We start from the raw sequence: 23178 nt of genomic DNA, 5'->3' as shown, positions 1-23178 counted from the left end.
TTGCCAGTTGTTCAGTACATGGGATGAAAGTGAAGTCTTCCATTTCTCTATAGTGACCCATTAACTGAAGCAGAACCTAGGTATCTGTATCTTATCATGCAACTACAAATGCAGCTGCTAGTCATAAAATAAGTTGACCAATTCATAATTCCAGCCATAATATTTGACTCAGTGGCCTCTTGCACTGGTGAATTCTATTGTGTACCATATTCATTTACTTTTATTTGTTCTTAATTTATTAACCAATACTTTCATGTTGTATAAGCCATTTATTTGCTTTTCTTTTATGATCCCAAGAAAGGAGAATTTGTTCTTGTATACCCTTCAAATTCTTGCATTTTAAACAATTCCCCTCTGGCTGCAACCTGTTCCATTCTAAATAATTCCAGTTTTGCAGTGTGGTAAATGCTACCACATGACTAAGAATGTATTCAAATCTTCTGACTTTAATATTTTCATGCCTTTACTCCAAATTATACAAATATAGTCCAAGCTTCATGGGTTTTGTCCCTTCAAATTCTATTGCAATATGCAAAAACAGAGTTTTTGAAATATAATATTTCATTTCACTCAAGTCTTGAATGCTCACAGCTCTCAAGTACTGTTTAGTGTTCTCTCTCAAATAAGTGGGAAAGAAGTTGAGAGACAGAAAAACATTATAAAATTAATTCAGGTATAATTCATTCTGGAATTCGGGATACCAGATATCTCAGATAGCCGAGGTAAACTACAAATGTGCATATGAACTCACTAGCAAAACTTTTTCCTTATGTGGCTTGTTTATATAAAGTCTAATATATAATGTGTTTGAATTCCATTAAAAACTTTTGTTGCTAATCTTAATGGAAGATAGAGAGATACATCAAACTCAGATCAGTGTGATTAGATTGCTGTAGGGTGAGGTTAGATTGTTCTAAAACATATTATATGGATGGGATCTATTTGGTCCCCTTTGTTATTTTGGAAAGAATACTATCTGCATATGTGACCTATAAAACATTTTTATTGACAGGAAATGCTAGTGCTGAAAGATACATGACCAATGGCATTTTATAATTTATTGATTGAGTTTTATGTAAAATCATGAACACTTGGACAAACATTGGCCATCATGGTTAGTCAGTATCATTTTCTTTGCTACTCTTTTTCTGCAAAAAAAGTGTTCATTTTATAACTCTATTAGAGATCCTTTAATCCATTTTATAATGATTTTTATATTTATATACATAACAGATACATAACTTTGTAAATAGAGAAAAAAAATTGCATTTATTATAAGGCATTATTTTTAACTGAACACTAGAGATCAAAAAATTATCTCTCTCCTTTTAGTCTAAGAAGAGATTTGACAGTGCAACCATTTCATTATTACTTAAGTACATTATTAGCTATATGTTGTTTGCATTACTGCAACACCTAGAGATCCCATTAGAGATTCCCATTGTCATAGTTTATAATCTGCAACAGTCATTAACTTCAGGGGTGTACAGTCAGTCTTTTAAAATTAAAGAGCAAATGCTGGAAAGAAGGTAGTGGTATTTATCCTGAGGCTTCTGGCAGACATTACACTTAAGACGTGATTAACCAGTTCATCACATCTTAAGTAGTAACCTGGCCATATGTTATTGCAATTAACAGCACAGTAAAACAAAGAATAAGCCACAAAGTTATTACAAAAAATGTGTGTCGTAATTTTGTGGCTGGTTCCTTTAACATCTTAAATTGAACATGTGGCCAGGCATAAGCTTATCTTCACTCCAGCCTTTGGGATGCATTAGAAGGTGGGAGCGGGAGCTGATTGGGACTCCCAGCCTCAAGCATGAATCAGTCGAGGGAGTCCAGTGCACTTCTAAGCCTGGAAGCCCTAATCAGCTGCCAGGTCCAGCCTCAGGTGTACATCAGAGCCAAAGACTCTGGTGCACCCCTGAGACTGGGAGTGGCAGTCAGGAGATCAGCACTTTCAGTCGTGGGGGCTTTGAAACCCTGGACACCAATGTGCTCCCAAGACTGGGAGCATGGATCAGCTGACTGGCTTGCTGCTTGCCACCTGTGTGTGCAATATGGTGCAATTGGGATCTGATCCCTGGTTCCAAAAACCTGCCTTTTGGCGGGGAGGGAGAAGGAAGGAGAAAATCAGGCTATGGGATATTGATGAACAGGAGTATTTGCCAACTTGTTAAAAACCTTCCTGCAACAAAGATGATGCTCTTTTAAACATCTTTTTTGTTGCAGATCCACAATTTTGAAGCCAGGTTGGCCATTTTTTTAGTGGGACAACAATCCTGAACATATGGCTGCAGGTAGCTGCCCCACTTTATCGGATGTTTTACTGGGACAAAAATAATGTCTGGCAAAAAAATTCTGAGGGAGTTGGAAATCTCAATAATACTGGGCTTTGTCTACATTTAAAAGTCTACTTGCTTTAGATATACCACTGGCCTCCTTAGAAATTCTTCCACTGGCAAAAGTTCTGAAGTTTGTAAATTTTGTTATCTAAGAAGCCAAAGTAAAGACAGGCTTTTTTAACTCCCATTCTAGAAGCAAAAAATTCACTTCATATTAGTAGTTAATTTTAATTTTAAAGTGCCTTGAGTAAAGTCCAACAGAGGCAACAGGCTATTAGACTTTTACAGACTGTATTTAAAAGTGAAAATAAGAAAAAATAAGTGTTTTATTATAATGGCCTTTAAAAATCCCATTTGTTCAGCAAGATGATTTTTTTCTACAGTATAATTTTAAACAGCTGAGATTAAGAGGCTTTATTTATTTATTATTAATAAACAATTAGAAAATATATCTTTGTGTTTGAAAATAGTGCAGTACGCTGCATTTACAGTCTCCAACCAACTTTTACAGTTGAGCAAGTGTACTGGTGTTAACCAAATAAAGCACTAATTTGAAAACTGTCAAAGAGGAATTTTAAAGTTCTTATCTCCTGCTGAAATTGTTCAGACCAAGGACTTTAAATATATTTGACCCCAACTAAGATTCCACGTACCTCCTCTAATCTTTTAAAAACTAGGTAGTTTATATAGAAATGTTTCCTAGGCATAGTTCAGTAGTTTTCAACCTTTTTTTATTTGCGGACCCCTACATATTTTTCAATGGAGGTGTGGACCCCTTTGGAAATTTAAAATGGAAGTGTGGACCCCTTTGAATTGTAAGTGTGGGTATTCACATACTTTTGATTGATCATAGTTATCTTGGGCATAGGAGGTCCTCAGACCACAGATTCAAAACCACTGGCATAGAGGCTCATCTTGCTTACTGAGGATGCACAAGCATAACGGAGGCTCAATTCTGGCTCATTGTTTGTAACATACCGTTGTTTCTGAGATTATCAGAGTAAGCTCATATAGGAATAGGTAAATAACTAGAAAATATGGTATACGGCAGTGTACTGCAGCTAGGTGTTTAAACAATACTTTGCTTTTATAAAAATGTTTTTCACTGTTCGAGAGCTGGCTAGTGATATGTTTACTCCTAACTAATGTTTTTTTATTCCATAGCATCCAAGACTCTTATAAACAGTATGTTACGGGACCCTTCTCAGATTCCAGATGGAGTTCTAGCAAATCAGGTCTATCAGGTATTAATCACAGCCATCTTTTTTTCAGTGGCAATGCTGTTATCTGCCTAGCAGAGTAAAGGATTTTAAACTTCATTTAATTACTGTCATCATAAACTATCACTGAGGTCAGGGTGCACCATAAATGGCAATGCAATATTTGTGAGGAGAGCGTTTCACTTTTTAATAGCTTGCTTTTATAGTGAATAAAAAGCATGCAATTTTTGTTTTCTGTGATTAAATCTGAACAGCCTTTGATAGCCTTTTTGAGGAAAAGTAATTACTGTTTTTAAGATACTGTTTAACTATAATAGTTTTGTAGTTGCCTATCACTATACTACTTCTCTTATTTGTCTGCAGTGTACTGTGAATGACTGTTGTTATGGACCACTGGTGGACTGCATCAAACAGTATCCTTTCCCATAAAATTTTAGGTGCACAATTGACGAGCTTAGACTCTGTGGAGGAGATGTGTCTAGCTTTAACCTGACATAAAGTTCTGCTTCACAAAACACATTTCATACTCCTTTATTTTATATTCAATCAACTAGACGGTCACTTCAGACCTTTCTCTTATACTGTTTTAACTAAAATCAGATAGGCCAAGGAAAGTTGTCAGTTCAGTAGCTGTACATTCATATGCCTAGTTGAAACCTCTTTGTATTTATTAAATGAAATGCACATCTTTCCTTCTATAAAGCCATTGAGTTCTATTGGCACTGTAATATTACAATATTGTTAACTAGTTTGACATTTTATTTGGATTTTTCAAAGTTCAGTTTAAGTACTGATCGATTAAAGTTTTAAAAGCTGTATCTGCCATACCTGTGCAGTTCTGTCTCCTCTTCTTAAAGGAAGCTGGGACATAAGGATAAAGGGAACCTATTTTTAATGAGAAATTAGAGAGCGTTCCAGAATGAACAGAGTAGGAATTTTACCATGTGAATTTTACCATGTGACAGTAGGTCAGGTGGCTGGCAACAGTGCCTGCAAGTTTTGCATGGGAAACCATTGACTACTGTTACTTCCTGCAGGAGACAGGTCTCTTCCAGCACATTTTACAGTCATGGTGTATGTAGCTGTTAGGAAAAGAGGTTTTTATTGCATCATATTCAGGTTTACTATGTGTATTATTTAGTAAGGATTCAGTCCTGTTCTCTCTAACTTTAATTGGAGCAGGACAAGATTTCAAATATATTTTTAATTATGTGATTTGAGGATTCACTGTGACTACTATTGACAAGAAATACAATGACACACAAGTTTATTAATTTGATATGGTCGTAGCTTTTTTATCTTAAGCTAATATCCAAAATGTGGTGGTGTATAAGGTTTGTATTCTTGTAACAAATCTGGATGTACTCTTCTGGTGTTTATTTGCGAATAAATGCATTATTCTAAGTATCTCTACTTATAGTAAATTGCTAAAAAAAAAAAAAAAAAAAAAAGACTTTTTTTACAACCCAGAAAGTTCCATCCCTTTTTTTCAAATAAGCCTACATAACAAAATACGATGTTATTAGGACTAATGAAAAATTAGTCAACCCTGGTTGTTACAGAAAAGTACAGTGATATTTAGCTGTGTGAATGCATTATCTGTGAGTACATGTTGCTGAATTAGATGTTAATTTTAAAGCACATAAAATAGTTAAAAATCAATTTAAAGTTAAGGTTTTAAAAGCATAATGTCTTCTGAAGGATTGCATATTGATTTTAAATATAACTATCCAATTATATATGCATGGACTAAAGTATGAAGTCAACCTCTTTGTAAATGCCAGGAGGCTATTTTTCAGTAATAGTTCAGATGCTTACGGGAAACTAGGCTGCTGGATTGCACGAGTTGGAAAATGGCTTGTGAGGTTATTTACAAGTTTTGCCCCATGGTCACTGCCATACATCAATAATGGGTATTATTATAAACTAAGTCTAAGTGTTTCTGCTTATGGTGCATTATAAATTCTGTTTGCAGTATTTGTCTTATATTTTTGCCATCATTCATTTTCCTTTTTTGGCTCTGTCCTTGCCAGTATAGTTTAATGTAGTACATGATTTCATTTGATAGAGAAAATGATATATATGTGTAAAGTGATTCTTTATGATTACTTTTCTTGCAATTCAACAGTAAAACCTAGTAAAAAAATTAGTATAACTGATTATAATGGTAAGGTTTTCTGAAAGTTATAAGTCAGTATAAGATATCGTAAACAGAATTTGGAATTGTTTTAAAATTTCAGTTACAGATTCTCCTTTTATAGAAGCTTCCAGTCAAGAACAACTTGGAAGTACTAGCAGTCTACCTCTGGGCAGAGAAATTGGGGTTATCCAGCATTATGCATTGCATATATTAGTCATAATGATAAATTTTGATCACACATTGTCAGTGGAGTGGCAAGATTGGGGATCCTACACTAAAGTACTTTATTTTGCCCTACCCAGTATACTGTTGTTTATGTAACCAAAATCAATTAAAAGGCCATTTTGTTATAGTGAGATGCATCAGTTGGCTTCAGTACTTATCTTAAAAGTGTGAACTATTTTAAGGAGTAAAGAACAAAATCCAACTTCTTTATTCTTTGTACTTGGGGAAAACAGTCATTGAATTCAGTGGGAACTTTGCCTAAATATGGAGCCCAGAACCAGCCTGTAATTCAATAAATCCATATCTAGCTTAATAGGGATGTATTTTTCTCTCACAGTTTTTCATTTTTGTCTTTAAAAATATAGTGAGGAATTACAGTTTCTGAGGATACTGAGAAAAGTTGTTCATTATATCTGCATTTTCTCATTTCCAAGTCTGTTTTATATTTGTTCTGTTTCAGAGACCAGCATCATTTTTAAGAAATAACTAATGGCCTTGACTTTGGGGTATTCCACTTCACATATCATAAAGTGGACTGATTATGGAAAATACTAACCAATTCCCCTTTCAAAATCAGACCCCTTTGAGAGGTCTCAACCTCTGCATCTAAATCATTGATCACTCAACAGATATATAGGCTAGTATGTTTTAATGTGAATTATTCTAACTGTAATACTGTTCTGAACTTCGCTATATTCCAAACACCTTGCTTTTCTTAACTTAAAACCATCAGTGCTATTGGACATGAACATGAAGTCTTGCTACGAGAAATGCTTCTGAAGAAAAATCTCTCTTTCCTAGGTAAGACTCTTGTAGAATCTAACCTATGATATCTTAGCTTCAAAGATCTCAGTGACTGTTTACTTAAGAAAAAAGAAGCTTCTGCCCACATTGTATTATGTAGTAAAGGAAGAGTAAAAAAATGATTGATGCTGTACATGTTATCTTTATTGATTTAGAACTGAGGAGGAACTCAGTTACCTAATACCCTGTATATACAGCACATGCACAGACTTGCAATTAATATTTTATAGAATAAGTAGCTGAAAAAAATGCTTTAATATCTGCTGCAGTATTACTTTTGGTGTCATGAGATATTAGCCATAATCTTGCCCTTATGAGATTTAGAAGAAAGCATAAGAAATATTAGCTTCAAAATGCTTTATGTATTAAAAAAAAACTGCTAGAAGAGTTCACATGTTTAGCTACATATGCAGTTTTTCCTGATATTTTTTAGCTAATGCACTGAATCTTTCCCCATTCCCTATTTTTAAAGTTATTTTAAGGGTTTATTCTAGAAGATGTTACCTTGATGATAGTTTTTTTTTCTCTCTTTTAAAACAATTTAAGCAGAATATATTAATCACTATTAAATGCAATGTATGAACCTTTAAAATAATTTGTTATTATAAATTAAGATAGAAATTCTAGGAATAAGAAATTATGTGGTGAGATGATATTGAAATAAGATGCATACAACACTCAACTATAGTAAAAGGTGGTAGTAGAAATTTCTGGTGTTGAAGGGTCACATAACATGTTAGTTTTGTCTGTCACCAATGGCCTGTCTTAAATAATATTGTATATCCACAAAAATGAACAGAAAATAGGGTGATGGATACCAAATAATATGTATTTCTCCAAAGCTAGTCATGCCAATTTTTTTTCTAGGATAACAATCTTAGTGGACAAAGGAACTGAATAGAACATAGTAGAATAGGAAATCGGAGACGGTTGAGAAGATATAATTAAAATAGAATATGATATTACAAAATTTAAAAAACTGAACCAAAATCAATAAGTATTATGATACAAAAATATAGAACTGAAGGATAACTGCAGGCAGTAGTTATTTCAGAATAGGAGTTACACATTTTAAACACGGGCTGTGGCTGTGATGAACGGTATAATTTACTCTTGTCAGAAAAATAAAAATAAAACAATGCATAGTTTCTTGTTGTTTTCTAGATGTTGTATTAATACGTATTTAGTAAATGAAATAACTAAGGCTTTGTCATAGCCTCACTCCAGCTACTATGCAGTTATTCATATGTAGCAGTTTAAAAAAAAAAAGAAGAAAACAAAAACAACCTTTTGATTATAAGCCTTCCTGAGTTTTGACATCCCTCAAGCTTAAAAATAACATTCTGTAATATGTCCATGGTCACACAGTAAATCCATATTGGAAACCAGAGCTAGAAAATACATCATGTTTCCTAAGCCCATGGCTAATCCACTAAATCAGGGGTTGGCAACCTTTAAGAGTAGCGGTCTCTTGCTTTCAACGTGGCCATCTCTATGGGCTCCCGGTCCCTTCTGCAGTGCTGAGTCCTTCCTGCTCTGTGCCGAGGGCACCTGTCTCTCTTTCATGACCCTCTGCTGCAGCTTCTGCTTTCTGATTAAAGAATGAGAGACAAAATACAGAAGAACCTGGATTCTTCATGAGGTCAGATTCCTTGCCTGACCCTACCCACTTGTAAAAAATCAAGGTTTGAAAACCATCAGGTGAACCACTGAGGGCTTACAGCCGCAGTAAACAGCTGCACATAATGCAGATGTGCTCCAGTTGTTTGCTGTAGCTTTTATTTCAAATGGCACTCCTTCTCATGTTAGCTGTGTGGGACTACTGATGAACTCCAGCTGAGTGGAGAAGCAACACCTATCAAAGTAAAAACTGCAGCAATCCACTGAATGGCTTGTCCTTACTTTGGCAGTCCACTATAAATAAGCAGGTTGTAAATCATCCTCACACAAAAAATCTGTTTCTGCTACATTTCACTGAGAATAGTTAACATTGAAAAAAATTCCTCTATAAACAGAAGTGTTCAAAACAAGATTAGAAAATCTAGAAACTTCTACTGAGGCTAAAACTAATGGCAACTTTTACTGTGCCATATATCTCATCAACCGTAATCCTACAGCTAGAGTCTGTGAAGACAAACATACGGCCCTGAGACTGGATCTTGCCCGTGGAGCCATTCTCTATGGCCTGCAGAGCTACTGAAGCTCTAGGAAATTTGGGGGTGGGGCACACTGCTGAATCCAGAGCTGCAGGGTCATGTTGGGTGTGGCCGTGGGTGACAGGGGGTGGGAAGGCATGACTGCAGGTTGTGTTACCAGTTGGCCTGCCACTGCTTGATCCACTGCCTCTGCCACTGGCCCTGGCATCACTCCTTCCCCAGATACAGAACACGAGGAGCTCTGTAGTCTGGATCTGGCCAAGAGAACAGGGTGAGCTTGACACTCTTGTCCTAGAGGGAACTATCTCCCTTGCTTTTCAAATACAATTCAGAAAAAATACTGTGGCAGTGCACTTGCAGTGCCCACCACTTTAAGGGTTGAGTCAAGCAGCCAGCAGGTGCTTGGTTGTGGCAGTCATTTTAAAACACTGGCTGCCTGTATAAACATAGCAGTTTGCTGCTGGCAGCTGGGCAGAAACATTGCCTGGCTGAAAGGCTGTAAGAAACATCTAGGAGGTAAGGGCAAAAGCTTATGGGGATGGCTAGGAGGCTCTTGGTCCTGGGAATGACCTAAAACTGCACCCTGCCAGGGATGGATGGCATGATGGGGCTCCTGGTGGTGCAGGAGTCCCCAGGAAATGCCAGTCCAGTTACCACCCCAGTGAAAGGTTGGTCAGGGTGCCTTAACCCTGAGCCCCAACAACAACAACACTGGGTACAAGGGGGCTAGACACAGCTATGGCCACCTGAGCCTCCACAGGGGAAAGTAGCCCAGAGTCCCAAAGGAGGGGGATGTGTAATCCCAGAGAGGGGGTGGTAGTGAGGGCTTGGAAGAGGGTTAAGTGTGCTGCATAGGGCACAACCCAAGGGGGTGTGCTGTATAGGGCTGTGGGACAGCCTGAAGGGCAGCACATGGGCCAACCCCCGGGAGAAGGACTCAGTTGTGAAGATGATGAGAGGACCCTGGAGAGGGGCATGGTGTAGAGGCCCTAGAGAGGTCATAGTAGGAACCCCAGGGGTGGGCCAGAGAGAGGCTGAGGGAGTAGTTTGGGCCAGAGGCCAAGAAGCAGGGGGGAACGCTCAGCCAGAGCGTGAGGGGCGAGTCCTGATGCCAGGAAGTCTTCCATCGCTAGGAGGCAGAGTGTGGGTCAAAAGTAAGACCTGTAGCAAGCACAATGACCTGCTGCTCCAGGGAGGAGTGAGAGTCCCTGTGAAACCCTGGAGCACCAGTCATGGTGTGGGGCATGAGTATCTTGTGAATGCCATCTGCGAGGCATGGGCTGTAGTGTAGGGAAGGTTCGGAGCTGCAGATAGCATCCCCTGGCATCAGGGTATGTAATGGGCAGTCTCCTGCATTTTCCACCAGGTTATGGGAACAGCAAAGTTGTGGTAGGCAAGACTGGGAGGACTGCCCCATAGAGACAAGTGGGTGGGCCAGCGTGAGATCCGGCCCCAAGCATGCCCCCTGTCACAAATACTCATTTCCACCATCCACAAATCTGCTATGAGGAAGACAGGCTGCTTCTTTATTGTATATACACTTGAAACATCTCTTAATCTCCCTATTTGTCTTTTCTTACTTCCACATAAAGTCTAGAAATCCATCTTCATCTCTTCCACACTGTCTACTGGTCACTGATATGAATGTGGCATACAGCTGCCAGTTTCTTCCTTGCTCTTCCTTTTCCAGCCCTACAGCAAGTCATAGTTACCAACAACTGACCAAATGCATGTTGTTCTGCTTGGTCTGTGTCACACCTGATTTATTTGCAGAACACTTCTGGGCTTTAAAATCATCTGAGAACCATCTGCTAACAAAATCAAGATCTTTATCTTGTGTTACATTCAGATGCAAAGCACACTCGAATTTGCTTCATTCTGCCTATCACCTTCCTCATATAAAGAATCAGAAAGTTTAAAAGGACCTTAAAGGTGTTACAATCCAACTGCCTGCACAGGTACAGGATGCATTATTTTTACATTATCCCAATACCTATCCAGCCTCTTCTTCAAACCCTCCATTGAAGAATATTTTATAAGTCCATTGGATAGCTTGTTGCATTATGTTTCTGTTCTGACAACAATTCTTTTTCCTGAGATTTAGTCTAAATCCACTTTGCTTCAATTTGAATCCAGTGCTTGGTGTCCTGCTCTCTGTGGCAAAGAACAACAGTTATTCTCCATCTTTTTTATAGTAGCCTTTCAAATATTTGAAGCCTGCTGTCATGTTCCCCTTTGGGCCATGTACTGGAATGTCATGTTCCAGTATTCAGTTTCTACTGGAATAGTTGCTCTCCTAGTAGAAGTCACGAATATACAAATGTTTAGGATTTTTCTCCCAGGGCAAAAATGGCCACTCTGGGAGAAAAATAACCCAGAAACAACCAGTTTTAAATTGTTTCTGGGAGAGTGACAGTCTGTACTGTTTCCTTCCTGAGAGAAGCTGCAGCATAGTCCTGGATGCTGTGCTTTCACCCTCTTCCCCGCTACCCCCTTCCAAGGGAGGCAGTATGTCACTTGGTCTGGACTTAACTGCTCCAGATGAGGAAGGAGTAGAACACAACCCCTTCTCAACCCGCACATTGTGCTGTATATAGGTAGAGACAGGCTGAACAGGAGCAGTTTAGGTCAGCCAATCAGGGCTGCCCTGTGCAATAATGCCCTCTTTCTCCAGGCAAACTAAGGGAGCCTGCAGAGCACACTGATATGTGTTCACAGGACCCCCCTGGCTGCACAGAATAAGCTCTGCAAGATTTCTCTGCTCCTCATCAATCTATATAGGCATCTCCATGTATGTTTTTCTCCCAGGTAAATAAACCTAGGACAATTCTCCCAGATCATCTGAATGTGTGTACTTAACCTTAATCTCCTTTTCATCAAACCAAACATACCTTGCTCTCTCAACCTCTTCTCATAGAACTTACATTCCACCCCCCTTATTATCACTCTCTCTCCAGTTTCCCCATTCAGTACTTAAGTTGAGGTCTCATAGAGTGATACTGTTATATCTTACAGTTATACTTCTGGTAATGCAGCCCAAAATTGGCTTTTTTAATAACTGCATCAGATTGCTGAGTCGTGATATATTTGTGATCCACTGAAACAGTCAGTCCTTCTTGCCAATGTTTCTATCTATGCAGTTAGTCCCCATTTTGTATTCTTGGTCAGTTGTTTCTACTTCCTGAGCCGTGACAGTTTACATTTTCTTCATGGTATGTCATTTTGTTGTCACTTCCCATCTCTCTTTTATATCAAGGCCAGCCTCAAAAATTGGGAAGCAGAAGGGTCTAAAAAATGCCTAACATATAGTCTGGTGGTTAAAACACTTAGTTGGGAAGCAGGAGCTGTATGTCCAAATCCCCTCTGAGTGAGAGAAGCCTAGCATTTGGGTATGTGCCCTAACCACTAGGCTGTTGGACTAAAATATGGGGAGCCATCCTCTTCCTCCAGCTATAAGAATGTAAGAGCTGCCTTTTACTGGATCAGAACATGGGTCGTTCTTGCCCAGTATCCTGTGCAACACAGTGGCAGAGTGTGGATGCTAAAAAGAAGAGGTTTTTTTCCACTGTTCCTCTTCCACTTGCAGCCTCCAGCATTTAAGGTCCAGGAAGTTCTGATTCAGAGTCAATACCCCTACCTCTCATACTCAGTAGCTTCTGATGCATTTTTCCTCCAAAACTTTGCCCAGTCCCTTTTATGAATCTGGTTAGCATCCAAGATCTGCTAGTCATGGTTTTTCTGCAACTAAATTTCAGGTCTTACCTGCCCTTATGCACATACCTAGGCAACCCTGTTTTGCTGCATACCTGCTAGGCCATAGTGCAGTCCTACTGAGCATTCTCATTAGCCATGTGCACACAACAAAAATGCCCAAAACTATAGTTATACAGCTATATCCATGTCAATTAGGTGCCTAAAGTGAAAACAAAATAATCCTAAAAGAATGAGAAGTCAGGAAATATTTGCTAATATTATCTAGGAGGAGAATTAAGAGTACTGAAACTTTTCAGTGTAGATAAAAAAAGTAATGAGAACAGATATAATTTAACAAAGGTATTTTAGAAAATACTGATAAAATGATTATAATTTTACTATAATATTTATGTAATTTCTCATAAATTACGTTCTTGTTAAAAATGCCAGTTTCCCTGACTAGTTTGTACATGGGGAAGGAAGGGTTAATAGAGTCCCTGCTAAGTCCCAGAGCTGTGTAGGTGAAGGACAAGACAAGTTGGAGCTCAAACATTAACAGAAAATTGAATAGCCATGTTGATGCTTTAGAGGGGCTTTGGTACTCATCCTTTAGAAGAGGAGCCTCAGAAGTATCAGGGGAAGGGGACTGAAATAATCATCACAGTGGGCAGAACAGCATGATAAGAGGGCTGTGGGTCTGGAAAGGGTGAAGAGTCTGAAGTGAGCAAACATCTGAACAACTGTGGTGTGCTCAGGGTTGATTGGGGCAGGGTTGATTGGGGCATAAAGACTGCTTCACCCTTTAGAGGGAACAAAGAACCTCTGGATACATGGCCTTTGTCCTAGTAAAAATGCTTTTATTTGAAAGGATCTGTCTGTTTTTTTGTTGCTTGGAAACATCAGAATGCATGTCTCCCTATCAAGAGGTAAAGTTCCTCCCTTGGGAGCTTTCTGTGGCAAAGCCACAGATAACCTGGGAGGGTCAGGGACTGAAAGGTTGTGATCTTAGAATTAGAAGAAGCCATTGCCCCCCCTGCCCCAAAAGCCATTCCTGGGCTGGCCTCAAGGGGTACTCAGTGAGACCAGAAAATTCCCTGGGGGAATCCATGACAGTCGAACTAGTTATTCCTACTACAGAATAAGAGTGAATAAACATTAGTGAATGAGTATTATTGGTAGCAGCCTTCAGCTGCAGTTGGAAAGATGAAGTTAAATGGTAGAAAAATTGTGCAGTTCTAGGAACAGTAAGTATGGGAACAGGCTGCCAGGGAAGATTGTGGAATCACCTTCACTGAAAAATTCAAGGCTAGCCTCATCTATCAAGGATGGTAGAGGGATTAATGAAATCAATCCTGCCACAATGCAAGGGGATAGACTAGATAGCTCGCTAAAGGATCCTTCAACTCAAATAATTGTCATTTCTGTGGCTTGTGCAAGCTTTTGCACTACATAAATCAGAGTTAATTTTTAATGACTCATGACTTAGGAGAGGCATTGACTTCCTCTTTACAGATAAAAAAGTGCTAAGAAATTTGTACCATCAAATCCAAATTTTCGGCAAATATAAGTTGGGTTTAATTCATCATTGCATAAAACTATAAATAAGGGAGTTAATTCTAAGTGTATTGAAGTACTCCAGTTAGTCATGCTTAATTAAAGATTAAGATGTGGTACTTGTTTCTTTCGGTAAATGTGCCTAAAATTCTCATCATGTGATTTTTTTTTAATTTTAGTCTTTGATCAGTATCTAAAAGGATCAGGGTGCTAAGAGCACCCAGATTAACATCTTTCTTTTTTCATTCCTCTTAAAACCGTTTCCAAGTCCTTAGGAAAACCCCTAGAAAATATACAGATTTTGCATCCTGTTCTTAGACTGTGTGTTAGGATCCAGACTTAAACTGCCCTATCACCAGTTTCCTTCCTTTTAAAGCTTGGGGCACAATAAAACTAATTTCTTGCTACATAAGATGAGCAGAAAATGACCCAACTTGCATGTGAGCAAGACATATGCCTCTATGACCAGCCTTGGTTGTACTGGGAGAAGATACAAGCAGAAGTAAGGGAGTGTAATATCATTATATTGATCCTCTGGTATCACAGGGGTCCTAATATTCCTTATATTCTAATGTATACATTGCTGTAACTTATCTGTTTAATCGATGCTTAGAATTGGTGAGAAAATCTAGCCTGCTGTCTTTAATGTAACCTGTTCTCAGTAATCTTAAACTTCACTCAGACTGGAATACTAAGGAGCACCTCTTTTCTGTGAGAAACCCAGCGGGTAAACTCTGCCCTAACTGAAGTTTCCATTGGTCTATGGGTTCATCTTGATGTAAAAGGCTTCTAGTCATATGCTGTCAAAGTAACAAAATCACAGACAATTGTGTAACCCCCAAAAAGTGGTTGCAAAGCACAAGAGAGAAAAAGTACCACCCTAGCTTTTTGAAGGCCTGGAAGTAGCCAAAGAACCAATGGAAGACAATTTCTGAATGTATGTAACAAATAATGGGCATTTTTCTTTTGCTGATGACCTTGATCTAGTGTTTATTGTATCTTCATGTTCCCTACGTTGAATGACCATCATTATATCAGTCTCCTGAGTTCTGGTTCACCCAAATAATCCAAGACTAGGTATCTAACACTGGGAAGGTTATTGGGCCTCAACAGCTTTCTTTGACTTAGTAAGCAAAATTCTTTTTTAAAAGCATTGCAGCCAGTTCTGCCTCACCGTTTCCCCAAACGGTACACCCATGAATGAGAAGGTGGCAGAATAGACCTGAGTGAGCTTTTGTGGCAAATGATTAATCATTCTGCGCTAGTGTTGCAGATCTCGTGTTCATATAGCAGCTAGCCCAGGCGAGTTCTGGGCCATGACTAGAACTCTTAGGCATTATGATATGATAAATAATAATGGAGCATTAGAACCTCTGAAAAACAACTTTGCCGACCCATACTAGAACCTACCATACTGCCTGAAAAAGAGCATAGAAAGCTGTCAGAATCAGTAAAGACATTTGGTCTCAGTACTCCGGTATTAATCTAGATTGCTTTGAGATACTATGGCATATTTCTTTTCAAAAAATGAACTCATTGACAGTCTCCACAAAAGCTACAGTCCCAGCAGACTTCAGTAAATAGAGATTTGAGTCTGGTTTGCAAATTAGAACTGAGAAGTCCTCAGTGGGCTATTCCAACTGAAACTGAGTTAGAGAAAAGACTGCATTTGTGTGCCTGCCCAATTCTCATAGTTCTAGATTTTGTGTCAGAGGTCAGCAATAAAGATGGTCCTGAACTACCATGTACTGGGCTAGTTTAAAGATATCTCTGCACAGTCCTGCCTTATGCTGTATAGAATAACCTGGAAGACCTGAGAGTATCATTTTAAGCCACTTCTTCGAGAACTACCAGGTTCTTGATTACGTGGTAAGGAGCCTGGAAACAGGGATTTTGTGTCTCAGAGCATCAAAGAGTCTTATCACTTATATTTTGAAAGGACAAAGTGACATTTTATTTTTACTTTTTCAGAACTTTTTTTTTTTTTAATTTCCAGTTGAAGATTGCATTTATGATGTAGGACAGGGGTTTTCATCGTTTTTTGGTTGGCGGCTGGTCAAGAAACAGGGAGTCTCCTGGCATCTGGTCGATTGGGGGGGTGGTCCCCTTCACAGCCTACAACAGCAAAACCAGAAGTGCTGACGGCTTCTCTGCACTGCTACTGTGTACCCCCTGGAGCCTTTCAACCTGGGGTACCTGGTTGAAAATGCCTGATGTAGAAGGCATTTATTTTACCATTATGGAATTTCCTACAGAATCAGAATTATACCTTCCAGCCTACCCAGTTTCATCCACACTCAAAGAATATTATGAGCAGAGTAGCTTGAACATTCCTTACATTTTCTAACCTCATGACTTAGTTTTGTGCTGTTGTTGGTTCAGTCTCTCTCTGTATACATATATTTAACTAAAAAGCAATTTCAAAAAGTATTGTATTAATGAAAGGCCACTAATAATGCTAATATTTAGGATCCTGGCAGTTTAGTCAAGAGCCTACAGAGGTCAGTGCCAGACATTGTAAACTCCTGTCACCCAAAACCTCTACTTCTTGTTTGAATACCTTATGAGAGTTTGTATATTTACTGGACTAAACTAATGTCTGTCTTATTTTTCAGCTCTGCAGTTACATTCAGAATTATAAAAGACCCAAAAAAGGGGTCTTTACTATTTGTGTTTTGCAGTCAAAACTTTGTTATATCTTACGTGATACAAAAAATATGACAATCCAAAGTTGAAGCTAATGTTTCTGTGGCCAAGTTCTGTGTTTGAAGATGTATTAATACTTATAAGTAAGTTGGGCAAATGGGCTAAGTACAGACAGTCAAAAAGACTGAGGCTTCATCAATTCAATCTTCATAGGTTAGTCTAAAATGCATAGATTGAACCGATAAGCAAGTGAACAGACATTCACTTTTGATTCTGAAATGCAGCCTGTAGTGACCCAGGTCAGAAGCCAGGGGCTCTAGAGCATGCCTCCCTGCTCAGCCAGAGCAGACAGCTTGGGCCAAGCCTAGTCCACTTGCCCTGTGAGAAGTGGTTTGCAGGAGCGGTGCAAAGCATCCTGCGATGCTGGAGGACTGTGAGTTAACTTGAATATGGAAGGGATGAGGGACAGAAATTCAGTAAACTGATCTAACCTAAATCAGTTAAGTCCTGATACTACATCCATCCAGGCTTATCTTAAACCGTTTTTGTCTGTTTTGAAAGGAGTTCATGAGCAATGAACTTTTGTTGCATTACAGATTTGAACCAGTTTCCAATCATGGTTTATGCATAAGTTCTGTCCCTATCCATGAAGTCTGTAGTGCTCAGAAACACTTGCCTCAGGAATTCACTGACCTAGGATACTTGCCTTTAAAGTTATTAAACTACAAGAAATGAGCCAAGAAATTCATTATACATGCTTCCTTTTCCTTTTACGTCCTCTTACAATGGAAGATCCACCCATTTAAAGTAATTCATTTGCCATTCTACTTACTGAGGTTATCTCAAATCTATAGTCCAAGGCTCAAGTCCATAGTGAGCATTGGAAGGGCTGCCCCTCATACTGAGCAGAAGTATAGATTAAGGGTTCTCCTAATCACCAGTGAAAGTCCTCTGCTGAAGCACGGTGCAGGTAATTTGTAAATTGCTCCTGACCTCTGATTTAATCTTCTGCTATGTTTGGCTTCCCCCTGTTGATGCATGGCTTGAAATAAAGGACTGGGTGGCTAGGAAGATATGGGTCAGGAAAAGAAAAAATAGTTGTTATGGGGATGTAGCAGCAGGTCAAGACTTGCTTTTTTCAAAAATATTAACCGCATTTGGCTCCCCACTTTCGTGTCCCTCACTTTTGCCCAGAAAACTTGTCCTATACTTTGTGCTGTGCTCAGTTCACCTGGTATCAATGGGTGCCTTAAGTATATAGTTGTTTTTAAATCAGATCTTTAAAGGGATGTTTTTATTCATAGATTCATAGATTGTAAAGCCAGAAGGGACCTCGGAAAATCATTGGGTCCAGCCCCCCTGCACCAAACAAGAAAGATAGCTGGGGATCAAGTGATCCCAGCAAGGTGACTGTCTAGTCTCCTCTTGAAGATTTCCAGGATAGGTGATTGCACCATCTCTGGAGGGAGCTTATTCCACAGTCTGGACACCCTAACTGTGAAGAAGTTTTCGCTAATGTTGAGCCTGAATTGATCTTCCAGGAGTTTGTGGCCATTACTCCTGGTTTTCCCCTCAGGTGCCCTGGTGAACAATTGCTCACCAAGCCCTTGATGTACTCTCCTAGTGTAGTGGTAAGCTGCTACCAGGTCCCCCCTCAGCCTTCTTTTCCTCAGGCTGAAGAGTCCCAGATCCCTCAGCCTTTCCTCACGTGGCTTGTCTTTCAAGACTCTGATCATATGGGTGGCTCTTATTTGGACTTTCTCAAGCTTGTCTACATCCTTGTTAAAGTGTGGTGCCCAGAACTAGATGCAGTACTCCAGCTGCGGTCTCACCAGTGCTGAGTAGAGAAGAAGAATCACCTCCTTGGTTTTGCTGGAGATGCATCGACTGATGCATGCAAGAGTATTATTTGCCCTGCTGGCTATAGCATCGCACTGCTGGCTCATATTCATACTGTGGTCTATTATTACCCTCAGGCCCCTTTCATTCATGGTGCTTGTCAGTTTGGTGCCACCAAGCCTGTAGGTGTGTTGGGGAGTTGCTCATCCTGAGGTGGAGCACTTTACATTTCTCGACATTGAACTTCATCAGATTCTGATCCACCCAACTTCCCGGCCTGTCTAGGTCCACCTGTAACCATAACCTATCTTCAAGCATGACCATGCTTCCCCATAACTTGGTGTCATCCATGAACTTTGCACCCCAACAACCAAATCATTAATAAAGATGTTGAAAAGTACTGGACTGAGCATCAACCCCTGCCCATCCACTTCTCACCAGGGCATCTGCTGCCCACTTCTTTCCAGGATGACACAGATCTGTTCACTATGACTCTCCGGGTTGTATGCTGCAGCTGGTTTCTCACCCACCCGATTATCTCGGAGTTAAGGCCAAAATCATCCAATTTTCTCGCGAAGACATCGTGGGATACTAGATCAAAGGCCTTTTGAAAGTCTAGGTATACAGTGTCAACCTACTCTCTCATGTCCAGGTGGTGAGTTACCTGGTCATAGGAAGAGATGAGGTTGGTAAAGCAAGACCTGCCTGTGACAAAGCCACGCTGGCTGTCGTTCAGAATCTTATCTTCTGCAAGCTTATCGCAAGCTTAAGCTCCTTGATGAACTTTTCTAGGATTTTTCCTACGATGGAAGTTAGGCTGATTGACCTATAGTTACCAGGTCCTCCCTCCTGCCCTTCTTGTGGATGGGCACAACATTGGCCCTCTTCCAGTCCTCAGGGACTTCTCCAGAGTGCCACGAGTTGTGGAAGAGTTTTGCTAGGGGTTCCATAATTACTTTGGCCAGCTCCTTCAGCACTCTCGGATGAAGATCATCCAGTCCCGCTGACTTGTGTATGTCTAATTTTATTAATTGGTCATACACCAATTCTACAACAATAGTAGGAAGGTGATTATCCCTACCATGCTCATCCTCAACTCTACCTGACATGGTTTTCCCCTTGGTCCAGTGAAAGACTGAGACCAAGTAGCCATTCAGGAGTTCAGCTTTCTCCTGGATGCTTCTAACCAGCTCTACTGAGTTGTTGAGCAAAGGTCCCACGCTCCCATTTGTTTTCCTCCTGTTCCCTATGTACGTAAAGAAGGACTTCTTGTTGTCCTTGATCCCCATTGCTAATCTAAGTTCAGTCGCTGCTTTAGCCTGTCTTATGTGTTCCCTGCAAATGTGGGCCTCTTTCTTCTTTCTTAAGAGGACCATGATTTCCCTGTTTAGCCCTTCTGTTACCTTTACTCCTTATTGAAATGGACTTCCTTTGTACTTCAAGTATTGTGTCCTTAAGGAACAACAACTTTTCATGCATACCTTTCGTCTTCAATCCCTAGTACCACAGCACTTACCCTACTAATGACCTAAGCTTGTTGAAATTTGCATTTTTGAAGTCCAAGACTTCAATCCTGCTATCTGATTTGTCTTTCTTACCCCAGACAGCGATCATGATGGCTTCATGGTTGCTGTCGTCCAGACTTCCCTCTATATTTAAGTCAGTCACCAGGTCATCCCCTTTGGTAAGGACCAAGTCTCTGGTTGGCCCATGCACCTCCTGAGTCAGGAAGAGCTCCTCAGCACAAGTCAGGAAGGATCGCGACCGATCCAGCTTGGCCAAGTGTTCCTCCCAGGAGATGTCTGGATAATTAAAATCGCCCATGACAGCCTCAGTCAATGCTGAGGTGAACTCCAGATCGAGTTCCTCCCCCTGGTTTGGTGGGCTGTAGTATACAACTACAGTTGGGTCTCTCTTGCCCCCTCTCCTCCCCACAATTTGACCCAGAGGGTTTCAAGTTGTCCATTTTTGGAGCTGATGTCGGCCTCCGAGGAGGTGTACTGCTCTTTCACATAGAGAGCAATGCTCTTTTCCACCAGGTCTCCGTAATCCCTACCAGATCATAATGCACACTGAAGGGTAGGAGGGCTAGCTCCTCCTGCTTGTTTCCCATGCTCCTGGTGTTAGTATATAGGCAGCTGAGTCCTCCTACTGAGGCCCTCATCTTTCTGTTCCAATGATGGAGAACTGTTCCCTCCACTCCCACAAAATTGGCTCTCCCAGTGTCCCTATCTACAGGGATACTTGTATGTTGGTCCCTGAACGTATTTGAATTTGTGTATCCCTGTCCCCCAACAATCTTAGTTGAAAGCCCTGTCCAGAAAATTGTCCAGCCTGGCCACAAACAGGGACTTACCTTTCCTCGTAAGGTGGAACTCCTTCCCAGGAGTTCTCTTTCGCTGAAGTGCATGCCATGGTCAGGGAATCAGAAGCTTCTCGGTGGCACCAGCATCAGGATTGCCAGTTCACTTCCTTGATGCATCCTTCCCTTCTGGGACTGCGACCTGAAACAGGGGGCACAGAAGCAAAGTTGGTTTTTGTTTAAGCGTCTGATTTTGATTTTTCTCAGTAAGAATGAGAATGCATGCATGATTAAATGCGGTGGCCACAATTTTATTAAAAGCCCTTAACCAATGAATACCCACTACCCAAACTATTCAGGATTGCTATTGAGGATTTCAAATGGCTACCAGTAGCTTTTAGCTATACAAACCTGAGGGGGTGGTTATGAGAGCATTTCCTTTTCTACATCCTCAGGCCTGCCTGCCTTCATAACTGTTAGGCTGAAGAAAATGTTCTCAATATTAATTTATCTTCAGTGTTTTTATGTTATGGGTCAAAATGGTATTTTAAGGAATCACAATAAAATAGTGCCATCTTAATCTGCACACTTTTCACCCATATCTTTTATAATATGGGTTAAAAAACTTACTACTCTCCAACTCTTAACAGGGTTTAATAACTGACATAGTGCTATGGAGAGGTTCCATTACTACGAAGACTAATGTTTAAAATATACTGCAGTTTAAAATATACTGGGACATTATGAAGTAATATTCTAAACAATTAAAAATAAACTGCAGTTGTAAACAGGATAAATGACAAAAACTTGCCCCTCTTTTTTTTTCTGTTGAATATTCACTTTTGCACTAATATGCAACATTCCATAGTTATTAAAGCAAATTAATGAAGTTTTACTGTAAGTGCTAGATCAGCATCTGAAAAATTTATCTCAGACTTATTTTTTGTGCGTGTGGAAAAAAGTTGATTCTTCTGAATTAAGCATTTAATTTATTTAATATATATAAACTATAAAAAAAACCCTTAAAATCTAAATGTTTTACTTGTCATTAAAATGCTATTTAAACTCAAAATGCTGACCTTTCAGGATATGCACAAAGTGTTCTAAAACAGAGTTCTGAACATTGGCCATGAAACCACTGTCCTAGGCTGATAAATGGATTGGAAATAAGCTACCCAACAGTGGGAATGGACCATTAATTTTAATCAAAGGTGATGCAGAAAGGGAAAAGGGATGCATGACAATGTCAACAGCCCAGTAGATGTTAAGAGACCACAGCTCCTTCTTGTTACTTGGTTGTGTCATTAGTTGAGGTTGGGTGAAGACAGAAAGTCATGTTTGGAATTGAATGACCTGGTCACTCCGAAATATAATGGAGAAGAGGTGTTTTAGAAATACCAATGTAATGGCATTGGAACTCAAGGACAACACATAGAAAATACTGAAGGCTTTGCTTTAGTCAAGCATTTTTGTTGATTTTTTTCCACAATTTTGTCTTTTTTGCTCTCAGACATGGTATTGGAAATCTTCGGGTACTGCTTAAAGAGCTTTGATATCTACACAGGATAAAGCATTATACTTGCACTTAAAACCTGAAGACAATCTATTTTTAAATTTATGTACTGAATTGTGAAACGTGGCAAATTCTACATTATGCAACATGCAAGAGAAATTAAAGTCTGTGACTTGTCTCATTCTTTAATAGCTTTTCAACTGGAAGATATTTTATAATAACTTTAGGCACACATTAATATAAAATAAGAAAGCAACTATAGAATATCTATGTTTCCAGCAGTAGAAAAAAGCTGTTAAGGTTTATTCTAATGTGAGGAGATTCTTCTTTCAATCAGCAAATGTATTTCTTTATTTTGAATATTTTTCAGTTATAAAATAGTGTATGACAGCTTGAATTAATGATGTTTATAATGAAGACATAAAAATGCAGAGACGACAAAGAAGCATTTTTATATCCATGCTTCAGGTTTGCTATGAAGGTTCATTTAATCTGACACAGCATTGCATGCATAAGAAAGATATGTATGACTGCATTAGTAATTCTTGCACTCTTATTTAAAAGAAAATTAATTATACTGCTGTCTGGTTAATAGAATAGTGTTATAAACAATAGTATTCTTTCTCTATGTGTAGCTGAAGATCAGCTTCGTGCAAAGGGTTATGACAAAACACCAGACTTTATTTTGGAAGTGCCAGTAGGTAAGTCCCTGAAAGGTGTCTTAATGTTAATATTTCATGT

At 39.4% G+C, this 23178-nt stretch overlaps 1 protein-coding gene across 2 annotated transcripts in view; it reads left to right on the top strand.

Moving 5' to 3' along the window:
* CDIN1 (CDAN1 interacting nuclease 1) overlaps window positions 1-23178 on the top strand; it is a 181382-nt gene that overhangs the window by 72150 nt on the left and 86054 nt on the right. For both annotated transcript variants that reach the window (XR_009460202.1, XM_006272326.4), the window contains exons 6-9: window positions 3510-3589; window positions 3929-3978; window positions 6664-6731; window positions 23073-23138. Coding sequence is in view for 1 of the 2 variants with exons in the window: in XM_006272326.4 (XP_006272388.1) it covers window positions 3510-3589; window positions 3929-3978; window positions 6664-6731; window positions 23073-23138 (264 nt within the window). In the remaining variant the exon portion in view is untranslated. The remainder of the gene's footprint in view (window positions 1-3509; window positions 3590-3928; window positions 3979-6663; window positions 6732-23072; window positions 23139-23178) is intronic.

The sequence above is a fragment of the Alligator mississippiensis genome, chromosome 2, assembly GCF_030867095.1.
Source record: "Alligator mississippiensis isolate rAllMis1 chromosome 2, rAllMis1, whole genome shotgun sequence".
Classification (NCBI taxonomy): Eukaryota; Metazoa; Chordata; order Crocodylia; family Alligatoridae; genus Alligator; species Alligator mississippiensis.
Note: the sequence above shows the minus strand (reverse complement) of the source record. Positions and strands in the feature narration are given on the sequence as shown.